The sequence below is a fragment of the Colletotrichum fructicola genome (assembly GCF_000319635.2).
Source record: "Colletotrichum fructicola Nara gc5 chromosome Unknown KSG_Nara_v1_contig02, whole genome shotgun sequence".
In the NCBI taxonomy this organism is placed as follows: domain Eukaryota; kingdom Fungi; phylum Ascomycota; class Sordariomycetes; order Glomerellales; family Glomerellaceae; genus Colletotrichum; species Colletotrichum fructicola.
The window spans coordinates 3,194,612-3,208,771 of NW_027094052.1; the positions used below are offsets into that span (position 1 = coordinate 3,194,612).

Genomic DNA, 14,160 nt, shown 5'->3' on the forward strand with positions numbered 1-14,160 from the left:
ATGGATAGCTGGGGCTGGTTGGAACCTCGCGCCGAGGGCGACGTTACGAACTACGATGGCGACGCTTCATTACGAGGCCCCTACCGGGCAACGAACGCTTCGACGTCGGCTTTGATCAACCAATTCCGCTTCCAGGCGGCGAAATCGATTCGAACCTCGACCATCATCCTCGCCGTCTTCAATGTTATTGCTGCATTCGCTACAGCAGTTGGTATCTTCTGGGATGGCTATGGCTCGACAAAGAGGAACAACCCAAAGTTTGGCTTCAGAACACACGGCTTTACATTCGTTGGACCTGCCGAGTCTTTCCCGCTTGTTCTGTCTGTCGGAATCGTCGTTCAGGGCATCGTCTTCGCAGTCGCTCAGTCGACTGGACTCGACCACCTTTTGACTCTCGGCTGCACCATCACTTCTCAGATGATGTTGCCTGGTATGTTCTATCGAATCAGAGTGGGCTATGTGAACGTGGCTAACAATTGGCAGCCGTCTTCATCGTTCCCTACATTCAACTAGTATTTGCTCTCGAAGTGGCCATTCGGTCTCTACGAAAGAACCCCTTGCCTCCCCGTGGCAAGTGGAACATTACGATTTGCCTCGCTATCGTTGGCACTTTCCTTCTTATTACCTACCTCGTCACTCTATTTATCCGCCCTCCGAACTTTTGCTTCGCCTCGCTCTTCTGGTTCGTCCAACGATGGAAGGAGGGCTGCTTCGCACTTCTCGTCTTGATCTCGGCGGTGTTGTTTGGCTGTGCCATGATCATCTTCTTCAGACTTCACAACAACTCAAGAATCGAGAACGCTGAGCGCGTTGCTGCTTCAAGGATGGTTTACTTCCTGGCGGTCGCCTTCATTTCGACCGTAAGTCCTTTTCAGTCAACCCAACCCGCTCATCTGCTAACGTCTACTCACAGACCCTCCTTATCCCATTCTTCTTTAACCTTTCCTTTGTTGAGCAGCGAGGTGCCACTGGCCAAGCTCTCACTCTCTCTATGATTGCGTCAGTCGTCGCCAACGTATCAGGCCTATTGACTGGCGGCCTTCACCTATTCCTGCGTTCAAACACCTTGTCGACTATCGGCCCCCGCGATAAGTGGGAGTCTGAGCGTAATAAGCTCAAGGCCGGAATTAGGGTCTGGGCTCCTAATGGTGACGACGATTACGAACACCACATGATGAACCCCGTCGGCAGGGCACGGTCTCTCCAGCGTATGGACAGCACCGATAGCCTCGTCCCCGAGAAGTATGAGGAGGCTCGCATCGAGAGCCCCTCGAACTCACCCACCTATGCCAACCCCCTCCGATCGAACGCCGTGTACCCCATCCAGCCGGCTCCCTCACCCGTGAGGGTGCCTGAGCCTGCACAGGTCTCAACCTACCAGACTCCGAAGGCCATGGGTCACGCTCGCAAGAGGTCATACTCCTTGTTCCCTCCCGAGCAGAACAACAACACCAAGTCTATCACTTTGCTTCCCGCCACTACCTACTCCCCCAACCCCAATAAGAACGACGAGGATGATGTCTTCTTCTTGAGGCCGCCTCCGTCAATTCACCCACAGGGCATCCGCCACCGCCGCGACTCTTCAATGGCGTCGTCGGCGACTGTGCAGATTGGCCTTCGCCTGTCAAACGTCGACGACATGCCCCCCCTCAACTCTCGCTACTTTGAGAACAACAACAGCGTTACAGCGCTGGATTGTCCCAACGAGACTGAGGTCCCCAAGCGGCCCAGCCCCTTGGCTCAGGTCGACGTCGTCAGCGACAGCAGCTCTTCTGACTCTTCCGACTCTGAGGACGAGGACAACACCTTGGTGCAGTCCCCTGTCCGATCTGAGAAGGATGTTCGGATGAAGAACCTTCCTGCTGTTCCCAAGGTTGCTGTGCCCAGACAGTCTCAACTGAAGCAGGACGAAGGCGAGCTCACTCTGAGCCCTGCTGTCTACAGGCCTGAGAGCCCTCAAAAGACAAGAGTCACAAGCCCTCAGGGCGTTGGCTTCAACACTCCTGCGCGAAAGCCTTCTGTTCCCGCCAAGTGCACGAAGCGGAACTGCCAATGCGATCTTCCTCACGACAAGCGTGACTGGATCTAGGCACGTCAGCTGACCGCATGAGGCATTCTACGGTGTTCGGAAGCGATAAAATAGACATGTCTAAACGATGGGCGGTAAAAAGCGATTGGTCCGACCTTTCGGCCACAGAACGGAGTTGTTGGCGAATACTTTCTCTTCTTATATTTTATATTTCATTGGATGGCGTTTCTTTTGCGGAGATACCTGTACGACATATACGTCTACATATTGTTTGGTTTCTTATCTCTCTACAATGCAAATTGGTGCATTGTGTACGATCTGGGATGACGGGCTATCATTGGAGAGTGTAGGATTTCGGGGCGGGATGGTCCTCCAAGGCACTTTGTCTCTAGGACAAGCACGACGGCACGATTAGCTACGAGACGGATTTGACATTGGCGGGCGGAGGTAAAATGGTCACAAGAAGTAGGCCTCTTTCATAGTGCAGCTACGATAGCTCAATGGATAAAGAGCTCAAACAACCTTGACCTAGGACGAGTAACGTGAGACACGTGCGATTGGTGTCCGTTTCATTCCGCCACAGCTGCATTCCACGTGCTTCAGATGCGTTAAATATATGCTTCGATTGCAGATAACGTATAATTCCATGTATGTATGTCTCGTGTCCGCCAATGTGTCACCTCTTCTTCTGCTTCTCGGCCTCAGCCGCCTGCTTTTCGGCCTCAACCCGCCTCTCCTCCCATTTATCCCACCCAGCCTGGCACGGGTCTTCTTCAACCACCAAGTCCCTGAACCGGAATACCCGTGCAATTGGTAATTGTAAGCCCCAGCTCAGCAGTCCCGTATCCCTGGCAATGGCCGTGACCAGAAACCATCCCACAGCCGTGATCGATCCAGCCAGGCACCCGACCAACACTTGCCTCACGGTGTGATAGTCGAGGTACACGCGGCTCCACGCAACGGCGGCCGCGATGACGAGGGCCACGCCACTAACGACGACACGCTCGATCAGGGAGTACGGCCGGTGATGCCTCCGCGCGGGCGAGGGGCGGTGTCTGACCATGAGGAACAAGACAAGGAACACGGACCAGTAGGCGACGAACTGGGCGTGGGAGCTTGGCATGCCGTAGCCCTTGCCGTGGATGCGGCGTGGGCGCTCCTCTTTGATCAGGCGTTTGAGGGCAAAGTTCAAGGCCTCGCAGCCGAGCTGGCCGGCGAACATGAGGGCTATCTCGGCCTCGCGGGTCGACCAGATCAGAGTCGCGTAGACGATGCAGAGGGCTTGTGGGAGGAGGGCGAGCCATGCGCAGAGGAAGGAGAGGGGATCTTCGGGGTCCTGTGGGATTCTTCTGTCAGTGTTGTTCCTCTTTAAAGGCGAGAGTCGAGCCTTTGGCAGCTGCGGAAGTGCGGAGAAGCTTACATAGTAGACGTGGGTGAGGGAGAGAGAGGCGAGTGGTCTCGTGTCTTGGTCCATGGTGTCCGCTTCGCAGCTCCGATTGTTCTTCCAGCCACGACTGAGAGCTTACTGCTGCGGGAGTTTCTCCGGGGGATTGGGGGGGTTCTTATTGCTCGATAGCAAGTTGCCATATGCGTCGACAAAAGGACTGGTCCGCGTGAGGCAGTAGAATTTTGCGAGTCGGGCCCAGGGGCTGGTAAAGTTAGAGCAAATGTCGCGGATCGTGGTGCACAGCGCCCTAGAAATGTCAAAGTGCTAATGGAGCCCGTTGCGCTGCGCTGGCCGTTGCGCTGGCTGGCTGTTGCGCTCCATGCTGCTAGTGCTGTCCACGGGTGTGCTGTATCTGCTGGACACCTGCCACTCGCAATGGACCGCACTGCCCCTGCTTCTCCAATATTTGCATAATACGTCAGGATGCATAGCTCCATGCTCGGGCCAATCGGGAGGCTTTGTGCCCCACGCTTGTGGCTTGTGGCTGACCAGGCCTGGAACCCCTCCGTCCCTCCTTTCGTCACCCGGCAAAGAATTCCAGAAGGATTGCGGCGGCTGGTCGGAGGGTCGGAGGGAGGGACTTGAAGACCGGTGCCCCCCATTCTTTTTTTCTTTGCCCCGCGATGCAGTGCGGCAAAAGAGTCATCATTTTTTGATTAGCAACTCGGTCAGCCGTTTTTGTACCAGGCATTCGCGAGGACCCGACGCCTCAGAGACCACACGACCACCACTGGCTGCTCAAGCTCGTATAATGTGCTTGTCATAACCAGTCGCTCTTCTCGCGGATTCCGCGACCATTTCTTCTATCTCAATAATATCACCTCCATTGTCCGACTTCGCCACTGCTTCCCGTCGTTGCTGATATACTTCGCGCTGCCCGTCGCTGAAACTGTAAAGAGCACTGAACTTTGACCAAGTTTGCAGTCTCACACTCTGACTATTTCCGGCGTACACTGCGCCTTAATCTCGCATGCGATCGCACCGGAAAAGTATGATAGTCGTCGTCTCCCACAGGTAGCAGTCATGGACGCCGATAGCGACGACCCGCGCGACGATGAGCTCAGCTCTCTCCACGCCATCTTCCCCGAACTCGAGCCCGATGACCAGAACCCGTACTCCTTCTCCATCGAGCTCCCCGTCCACCCTGCGAAGCCCGTAACCGTCACCTTCCCGGCCGCCTCGAACGCCGACGTTCCCTTTGCGGCGCAAATCCCCGGCGTCGAGCGCCGCGTCGAATCCCACGAGCTGTTCCACCTGCCATCCGTCGTTGTCCGCATATCTTTGCCACAGGGCTATCCCTCAGAGAAGCCGCCGAGTGTCAGCATAAGCACGTCGCCACCATGGCTGTCGAAGGAGGCCACCAGGAAACTGGAGGATGACGGCCCGCGGTTGTGGGAGGAAATGGGCAGGGACATGGTCGCCTTCACGTACATTGATCATGTGCAACAGGCCGCCGACGACGTGTTTGGCATGGTGGACGGGAACGGAGCGCTGGAGATTGACCCGCTTCACAAGATCGCCGTTTTGGACTACGACATCGAGGCTACTCGGGCCGCGTTTGCAAAAGAGACCTTTGACTGCGGCGTCTGTTTAGGTGCGCTTGTCCCTCCCCGAGGCCGTCGACGCGCCGGCGCTAACGTTTGAACAGATCCCAAGAAGGGTTCAGTCTGCCACAAGATGCTCGACTGCGGGCACATTTTCTGTACCCAATGCTTACAGGAGTTCTACGATAATGCCATCACAGAAGGAGACTTGGCCACCGTTCGCTGTCTTGCCCCGAACTGTGCAAAGGAGCGCGCGGAGACGCAAAGCGCCTCGGGGAGAACGAAGAAGCGCAAGGTCAAAACCGCCATCAGCCCGAGTGAATTGCTACAGATGGGCCTGTCCCAAGACACGGTAACCCGCTACGTGACGCTCAAGTACAAGAACGAGCTCGAGTCGGACAAGAACACCATTTACTGCCCTCGATCATGGTGCAACGGAGCTGCGAGGTCGAAGAAACACAGGAAGCCAGACGGCCTGGAGGACGTGGAAAGCTCTGACGAGGAGACGGACGAGGAAGGCCAGGGAACTGACGGGAAGCAAAAGACGAAAAAGACGTTTGACGTCGGCGACCTCTTGGCCATCTGCGAAGACTGCGGCTTCGCCTTCTGCAGTCGCTGCTTCCAGTCGTGGCACGGGGAGTTCTTCCGCTGCACGCCCAAGCGCGACAAGGAGGAGATGACGGCCGAGGAGCAGGCGTCGATCGACTACATCAACCTACACACGACGCCGTGTCCGACCTGCGGCGTCCCGGCGCAGAAGACACACGGCTGCAACCACATGATCTGCTTCCGCTGCGCCTCCCACTTTTGCTACCTCTGCTCCGCCTGGCTCGACCCGCGGAATCCCTATGCGCACTTCAACGAGCAGCCCAACGGGAAGTTCACCTCGTGCTACATGCGGTTGTGGGAGCTCGAAGGCGGAGACGGCGATGATGTGGATGTCGGGTTCGCTGGCGGCAGGCAGCAGCAGCAGCAGCAGCAGGCTCCGCAGCCCGTCGAGGTGATTGATATCGTTCCCGAGATCGAGGAGCCCGACGACACCGAGTCGGAGGATGAGGCGGACAACGCTGTCCAGGAACCACGGCCTCCAGCAGGCGGTGTTGCGCGGGAGGGGCCACTCGTTCTTCGCATCGGGGCTGACCCAGCGCCCCGAGGGGGGCGAGGGGGAGCTGCCGCCGGCATAGGCCAGGGCCCTATCCCGCCCGCTGCTCCGATAGCACCAGCACCACCGGCCCGCCGAGGAGGTCATCAACCGCGAGGCGGACGCGGTCGAGGGAATAGGGGTGCCATGGACGGTCGAGGAGGTCGTCGGCAGAATCAACAGAGGAACCCGAACCAGAACCAGGCCCAGCGGGTGCCTGTTGCAGGAGGCGGAAATGGCGCTGCAGGAGTAATCGGCGATGGGGAACTCGACCCCCAGCACGAGGCTTGGATACGGCATTTTGTTCAGATGGCGTTGATGGATGAGGAAGACAGCGATGACGATTCATGATAGAACGGGGTAGGAGTATTTGCACATACCAGACCTCAGAGATGTCCGCAGAGACTGGAACTGATTACTATGAGGGAAGGCATGTAAGCCGTAGCGAATTATTGCATAGGACTAGAGCATGATGAATACTTGCACCATTGAGCTGGTATACGATAATAATCCTAGGCGACCCGGTACGTGTGGCCATGTAGAAGTGCTGGACTGCTTTCACATCGGCAAAGCCTGGTTAACACATTTTTAATACCACGAGCCACGTCTTTCCCGCTGTAGATGAAGCCCACTTTGCGCAGCCGTACTCATCTTTACAGACAGACGGGGCAGCCCGCCCTCCTTGTGTCATTTGGAACTAAGGTCTGCTACCGGTCTCATTGCAGATGGGCACCAGCGCAACGCTCCCAACGAGAACACCATAACCTTTGGCATGCATCCAGGTTTGCTGAAATCGCAGCAAGATCATGTTCAACCTCGGATGAGGTAAGCCGAGCAAGTCACAGCCTCAATCAAACCGCTCCAGAGACGTGATGACTACACGGTCAGGGGGATCGACCCAATGCCGCTCAAATTGTTTCGCTCATAAATCATAGACACCTCTTCTGAAAGACCACCGGACAAGACCGATGAACGCCTTTGTGCTACTCATCGCCGCTGTCAGAAGAATCCCCAGATTCATCTGCCTCCTCACCACCACCACCTGCAGCCTTGGCCTCCTTCGCCTTGGCTCGCTTCCTCAACTTCTTCGCCCTATTCAGCCTCTTCTTCTTCTCCTTCAGCGCCTCCTCCTTGCCCATCTTCGCTTGCGCCGCCTCCTCGGCCTTCTTCTTCTTCTCCCGCTCCTTCATCCTCAGCGCGATCCTCTTCTTCTTCCCCGGCCGCCTCCTCCGCGCCGCCTCCTCGTCCTCACCTCCTTTTTCTGCCTTTTTCGTCTTGCCGGGGATCGTCGTCACGCGCCACGGCATCTCCATCCCCCACCACCTCTGCTTCGCCCGCTCCAGCACGTCCTCCCCCGACACCGCCGCGGCCGCGAACTCCTCCCTCGCCGCCGCCGACGCCTCTTCCGCGACGTAGTACGACAGCGGCCTCTTGCGGACCATGTCGCCGTCGCCCTCCATCGCGCGCTCGTCCTCGTCGACGAGCGCGATCTTGGTCGCCGGCGCGGTGGAGAACAGGCGGAACTCGAACTCCTCGGGCTCGACCGGTTCGTCTGCTGCGGCATCTCCCATCGCGGCGTCCTCCTCTTCCGTCGTCTTGTCGGCGGCATTGTTCTTCGGCGTCGGCGCAGGTTGTTCGAGGCTGCCCAGGTCGATCATGCCCGCCATGCGGGCGTGCAGCTTCGCCAGCAGCTCCGCATCCTGCTCGTCGTCGCGGACCGGCGCCTCGTCTTCCGAGTCGGACTGCAGGTCTTGCCTCCGGACCCTAACCACCCCAACAACAGTCAGCGTCGCGTTCAAGAGTCGAAGCACCGGGCGACGAACCTCTTTGCGTCCGGGAGCTCAAACATGGTTGCTGGGTGCTTTGTGTGTTCCCTTCGGTGTGTGTCTCGTGCAGAAAACAACGATTGCCGGCCGGTGGTCCCGTGTTTGTGTTGCGTCGTGGGTATTTCGATCGTCACCCCTAGAACGGCGTCCGAGCAGGAGCTATTGAATTTCTTCCAGACCGAAAGGTGCGGCTGAACAGCGGAATGGGACCGCCGACCGTCGCACCCCAATTGGCGTCTCCAATTGAGATTTTTCGCTTCGCTAAAAGTGGGAATAACGGAGTTGGCTTATCTTATCGCCCACAGCGCGGGGACCACCCGGGCAGCCAGCTTTCCACCAGCAGTGACAAGATGCCGAGGCATGTCTGGCGAAACCGATCAAGAGTATTTAGCCCACCTTGACCTCTCCCTCCCTTCACCAACAGGATTGCCCGTCTCAGTTTCCCGTGGAACATGTATTGTAGTGGTTGTTGAGTGGCAGTTGATGTGGACACACGACGAGAATCCTACGGCCGTAAAAGCCACCACGCATAGAAGAAACGTTACGGACGCAGGAAGACACAACGCAGCAGCCCCTCCTCCCCTCCGGCTGCCACAACATGTCAAAGCAAGCTGCACTGCAACTCAAATCCGAGCCCTGAGATGTATGACAACAACGTGGCCACCGTCCTCGTTTCTTTACTGATATACTGTCTCACATCCAAACCACATGGCAGCCGCATCCCTTCCGCTCCGCTGCCTTGGCGTCCAGCCCCGGCGAGTTCAGCTCAGCTCTTCAGGGGAGGGGTGTCAGTCCTCAACGCCATGTTAGTAGGTGAGGGGCGGGCCGGGGTTCGGGTGGCTGCTTGCTTGCTTGCTTGCTTGCTTGCTTGCTTTCCCTTCCTGCTTGGAGATTTACGACGAACTCCCCGAAGGAAGAACCACTGTCCCAACGCGCCGGTTCCGTGGTGTGTGATGTGCATGGCTTGCTTGTTCCTCGTCGCGTTGGTTCCCCTTCCTTCTGACCACGAACACCCTTGTCCACCCCTCATCTCCCTTGACAGGAAGTGTGGGTGGTGTGGGTTACGTGTGTTGGTGCACCTTTGACAGGTGACGGATCGTCATCATCACCAAATTCGGGGCGGACCCTCCCCTACCTACCCGATCCCTCGGGCCCGAGCAGAGAAGCAAATCTCCCAATCCGACCTCTTGGTAAAATGAGAACGAAGAAAAAGCAGAACCAACGGGAAATGCGCCGCCCTCACACATTGACACACGCCCCTCTTTGTTCCTCCGAGCCCCGCCAGTGATGAATGATTCCGCTCCCATTCAGCTGAGGAGCAGTTCGTACTACTTGCCCAAAAAAGCGCCGAAACGGGCATCCCGCTCGCTACGCCCCGTTGGACCGTTGGAGGTCTGTGGCTTACCGCGATGCAACGTCCAACGACGCGCAAGCGGCCTGCTGTCCCTTCCTCCGCAGCAGGAGCGTAGCCTGCGCTGTCCCCCTCCCTCTCTCCTCAAAACAGGGGGCAGGAAGGGGAAGACAGCGAAGTGGGTGGGTTCTTGATCCATGGAGCGAATCCTACGGGAGATGGGAGCAAGAGGAGTACAGGAAGAGGAGGGGAACGAACCAACAGCACGACGAAACAGTGACAAACCATGTAAGATAAAACGCAACGCACACCATACAACGACGACATATATGATCTCCGGTGCATTGGTTCCCACCGCACGTGGGGTCTCCCGCTCCGCGCCGGCCACCGCCACCGCCGCCGCCAACGCCAACGCCAACAAACGGCGCCAGGCTAGTCTGCCCAGACTATTGGAAGAGCGGAGGGAGGGAGGGAGGGGGGTGGGTGCGGCGAGCGTAACGGTATGTAAGGCAAGGTGACGAGGTGAGATGAGATGACGATGCGCCTCCGCCGTTGGTGCGCGTGAGCGACCAACGTGCTATGCTGTGTTTGTGTGAGTGGGAACCCGCCCAACATTGCGAACGCCCGGCGAGGCAGGCAAGGTAATTTTAGGAGCCAAAGGGAGGGAGGCTAGAACCGGGTCAGACGCAAGCACACAATGGACGAAAGTACCTCGTGGGGTTTTGCTTGCGGTTGGCGTTTGTGTTGTGTACCAACAGAACTCGAGGTTGTTAATAATAAATAGCCCTGCCTGCCCTTCTCGTACCCGGGTCCGGTCCCCCCTCTCTCGCACTACACCGACACACACGATAATCCCCAATACGAGCTTCTTGTTTCTCCAGGCGGGGAAAAGTTGAAGTGGGCTGAGAGGGGCGGCAGCAGGAAAACATGGGATGGGGAGAAAAGCTTTGGTCTCTGTCTCATCGCTTTGCGCATTTTCTGGGCATTTTTTTTCTCTTCTCTCTGTCTCACTAAAAAGAGGATCACTTCTTCTTATTCCTTCTCTTTCCTCCTCCCTCCTCCTCCCTTCCCCCATCTAACAAGTTGAAAAGTAAAACAAGCCAGCCTAATCCAAATTTCCCTCCACCAAAGTTTGCGCGCACGCATAACATAACAATGTAGGTCGCCGCCGTCGTGCGAGCAACATTGGAACCCAAAAACGAGACAAGGCCAAGCCAAACAAAAAGGCGAAGCCAATCCACCCATTCCCAACCGACCAAAAAAACAAAAACCAACATGACTGCCCACACCGTCTCGTCTTCACCGCCTGCCCGGATCTCGAAAGTTACCAGTAGGTTGGGTCGCTCCCGTGCTGAACAAATCAGCTGAACGCTCGGCCATCCCTGGCGTTCGGGTGGCGGAACTCAACCGCCGCAGCAGGATGAGGCTCTTTTCTGGACGTCGTGCCATCCCAGGCTTAGAAGACTTTCTCTCTCTCTCCCTTCAACACCACAAAATACCGCCATCGTCGGCGCACTCCAGGAATCAAAAGAGGATGCCGGTTTGAAGACCACAATGCCTTTCATTGCTTTCCTTGCCCCGATACCCGGCGCTCGACGCGTCCCAAAAAATATAAAGGAAAGTAAAATACCATACACATCGTAATGTAACCCGCCCTCCCAATGTCGCAGCACGGCCCGGAGCCGGTGATAGAAGCGTCCGGCCAGAGCATCCGACGTCAATGCTATCCTCCGTGTGGTATCGAAATGCCCAGCCACCAGACAATGCCCGTCTCTTGACGCCGATCTCGACCATCTCGTTGCTGCGCCTACCCAATTATGCTCGGGTCCGGTCTGTCATGAAACATAAAAATAAAAAAGGGACGTTGCCGATGCCGAGCTGATGGTGTGGGGGAGAAGCCCGCCGGGGCCCAAGGTCCATCGCATCCTACGATGGACTGAAACCCCCGTTTGTTTGGAACTCCTTAGCTTCGTCATGGCCTCAAAGAACTGAAACTTCTCGCCGACACAAGAAAAAACAAAGCAAATAACATCCCAAACTCAAATCCGAACCGCAATCGCTCTCTGTCTCTCCTAGGCCTCGAATCGAAGGGTATGATGGTACACAGTCAGGGGCCGTCGTGCCAGGGTAGGAAACAGCCTAGGCCAAAGGACTTGTTTCCGCCAGTCTGGTCACGCCCGGCCCGAACCTATTATTGTTTCTCGAAGTTGGGGAACGAATGGCGTAACCCAGCCGCCAAACAATTATGCGCACAGCTAATTAGTGTTCCAGGAGTAGTGGTTCATGCCGTCAAAGGAACCCCGGTGTGCGCTGCTGTATGATCCAGGTGCTGGAGGGGCTGCGGCCTCCTGCTTGGTTGACGACGCTGAACCTCCGCTGGCGTATTGGTCGGGGAAGGCGTACGGCCGTCCCTCGCCGCTGGTGTAGGCAACGGTCGAGGCGGGCTCGCCGGCTGTTGTTGTCCACGAGCTCGCGGGAGGGTAGTAGTCTCGGGCGGGACCGGGGTGGGAGGCAGCAGGCTCCTGCTTGTAGGCAGGTGGCGGGATCTCGCTGGCGTTGCTGCCGACGGCTCCGTACGACGAGCCGTATCGGTATTCGGGCGACGACTCGTTGGGAAGAGAGCCGGTGCTGTGGATGGAAGGGACACTCGCGTGCCTGGGGCTCTTGGTGGGCCTCGGGTTGTCGACGTATCTTGGGACGTTCAGCGCATTGTCCGAGCTCGCCATCGCAGTCGTCGAAACGGAGAGGGGAGGCGGGGCGGTAGTGCTCTGGACGTACGCATATTGGGTCCGGATAGGGGGCTGCTGCTGCTCGTTTGCTACCAACGACAGCTGGACCGATGGCATTGATGTTTGGAGAGGCATGTCTTGCGGTTCAGCACTGAAGCTGGTTCCGCCCGAGAGAGGGACCTTATGGTAAGGCTCTCCTGCCATGGAGGTCGCCGGGTAGCCTCCCGAGCCGGACGGTGGCAGTTGAGACATGGACACGGGGTTCGTGGAGCCCCAGTTAGGGTAGGAGCTGGAACGAGTCAGCGAGGTTCTTCTCTCAGGAGTCGGCGTTCATCAAGTGATGGACACGCACCAAGTCGATCGAGTGATCGACTTGGCAAGTCCAGGCGAAGAAATGGAGGGGTTGGCTGGGCGGGCTTACTTTGATCTCATAGCTGTCATCGGGGCTCCTGGCATCTTGGGCCCTCCGGCGCTGAAGGTGAAGGCGGAGCGGGGCATCTGCATATCCAACCCTCTTGCCTTGGCTTCTTGCGGCTTGACTGCCAACGGTCCTGCCACGATACCCAATCCGGTCTCGACCAAGGCCTGGCCTCTTGAGCCAGCGCTGGAGCCGAGCAGAGGAATCTCTTTCCTGGCTTGGAAGTTGCGCGGGCTGCGGCCACGCACAACGATGGGAGCCGTTGTCGATTCCGTAAGCACGACCTTGCTGCCGTTGGCCAGCGTGGCGACGACCTTGAGATGGAGCACGAAGTGCTGCTGCAGTTCCTTCCTTCTGCCGTTGTTCGCGGTAGCGCTGAACCAGAGTTAATACGAAATCGTTCCTTTGTGCAAGTGTGCTCCAAGTTACTCACATTCTGAACTGCAATCGGCGCCACCCGATGGGGTATACGGCATATTCTCCATCGGCTTCGGAGCCGTCCTCTTGGAAGGGGATCAGGGGGAGTGATGCTGGCTCTTGGTCCGCGGTCTGGGAGATCTCGGGGGAGTTGGGTGGGGGCGTCTTCCAGGGAATGACGATGAGACGGACGGGATGGCCATCGACCGACTCGATAGCGGAGATGGTGACTTCGGTGTTGCTGACGGGAACAGTCTCGCCAGTCTCGGTGACGACCGAGAGCTGGCCGCGCGGGGTGATCAGAGAGCCGCTGATCTGGAAGAGGTTTCGTCGGTAGCAGGTAAGCTCGGGCTGGATGATGGTGCCGTCGTTGGTGTTGGTGGGCATCTCCGAGAGGAAGAACATTCCGTGGAGCTGGGCAGAGAGCTCCAGCTGCTGCATGCGCCCATGCTGGTCAAGAATCGTGTGCTTATCCTGCACTCTCTTGAAGGATAGCAGCTTGTGGTCGTGGTTCACCGTCAGCTTGGACCCGTCGTCCCTCAGATCCTGGACAATCTCCTGGTAAGGAGGCTGCTCGGTATGGGAGTACGGCCTCTTCAGGTTGGGGAAGCTGTGGTGGGAGGACAGGCTGGGATGCGCGTGCCTGTCGTACGCATCAGATTCATCCTGGGGGTAGCGACCGTACGGGTAGGAGCCGTGGTCTACGCTCGGGTGGTGGCTTCTTGGGCGGCCTGCGTGTGGCGAGTTGGCGGCATGGCCTCCGAGGCCGGAATCCAGGCTGTTGTTGAATCGAGACGCCATCTGGACGGGACTTCCATAGTTGGACCAAAGACTGGAATGCGCCGGCTCTTTCAACTCTGCCATGACGGGGTAGGTCACCGTGGTTGACATTAGAGCATGCCCTTCTGGAGCGCTGCAGTCCTGTTCCAGACCCAAGCGCACACCTCTCCTTCACAAGATATGTGGTTTCTTGCTGGCGGGGATCAGCAAGGCATATACGGGATGTAGATGTTCAACCGTGTGATGACCAAGGGAAGACGGCGGGAGGAGGGCGATGAGGACGGCCTTTTGTTTGGTGTCGAACAGTGATGGGCGAAGACTCGAGAAGATGCAGGAGATGCAAAGGTGAAGTTGAGGTTCAACGGACGACGGTCATGTTTAAGGTTGCAGGGACAGATGTATACTTGTATATGATGGGGTGGATGGGTAGCAGGAGGACGGTAGATGTTGGAGGGGGTGTCTGATGAAAATCTTCGGC

The 14,160-nt window shown here is 57.4% G+C and overlaps 5 protein-coding genes across 5 annotated transcripts; 2 read left to right on the top strand and 3 right to left on the bottom strand.

Moving 5' to 3' along the window:
- Positions 1–2,089, top strand: CGGC5_v003633 (uncharacterized protein; the record flags this gene model as incomplete). The annotated part of the gene is made up of 3 exons (XM_032033806.1): positions 1–430; positions 484–860; positions 914–2,089. 3 exons carry the CDS (start codon positions 1–3, stop codon positions 2,087–2,089), a joined length of 1,983 nt encoding a protein of 660 aa, XP_031886982.1.
- A 616-nt stretch (positions 2,090–2,705) lies between these two features.
- Positions 2,706–3,503, bottom strand: CGGC5_v003634 (putative dolichyldiphosphatase; the record flags this gene model as incomplete). Its single annotated transcript, XM_032033805.1, has 2 exons — positions 2,706–3,365; positions 3,450–3,503. The coding sequence occupies 2 exons, from the start codon at positions 3,501–3,503 to the stop codon at positions 2,706–2,708; spliced, it is 714 nt and encodes a 237-aa protein (XP_031886983.1).
- Positions 3,504–4,499: 996 nt separating this feature from the next.
- itt1 (E3 ubiquitin-protein ligase itt1) lies at positions 4,500–6,512 on the top strand (the record flags this gene model as incomplete). The annotated part of the gene is made up of 2 exons (XM_032033803.1): positions 4,500–5,070; positions 5,125–6,512. The coding sequence occupies 2 exons, from the start codon at positions 4,500–4,502 to the stop codon at positions 6,510–6,512; spliced, it is 1,959 nt and encodes a 652-aa protein (XP_031887129.1).
- A 632-nt stretch (positions 6,513–7,144) lies between these two features.
- On the bottom strand, positions 7,145–8,010 carry CGGC5_v003636 (uncharacterized protein; the record flags this gene model as incomplete). Its single annotated transcript, XM_032033802.1, has 2 exons — positions 7,145–7,925; positions 7,985–8,010. 2 exons carry the CDS (start codon positions 8,008–8,010, stop codon positions 7,145–7,147), a joined length of 807 nt encoding a protein of 268 aa, XP_031887128.1.
- Positions 8,011–11,593: 3,583 nt separating this feature from the next.
- On the bottom strand, positions 11,594–13,766 carry vib-1-0 (Transcription factor vib-1; the record flags this gene model as incomplete). The annotated part of the gene is made up of 4 exons (XM_032033801.1): positions 11,594–12,029; positions 12,117–12,356; positions 12,489–12,860; positions 12,919–13,766. The coding sequence occupies 4 exons, from the start codon at positions 13,764–13,766 to the stop codon at positions 11,594–11,596; spliced, it is 1,896 nt and encodes a 631-aa protein (XP_031887135.1).
- Between the last annotated feature and the right edge of the window lie 394 nt (positions 13,767–14,160).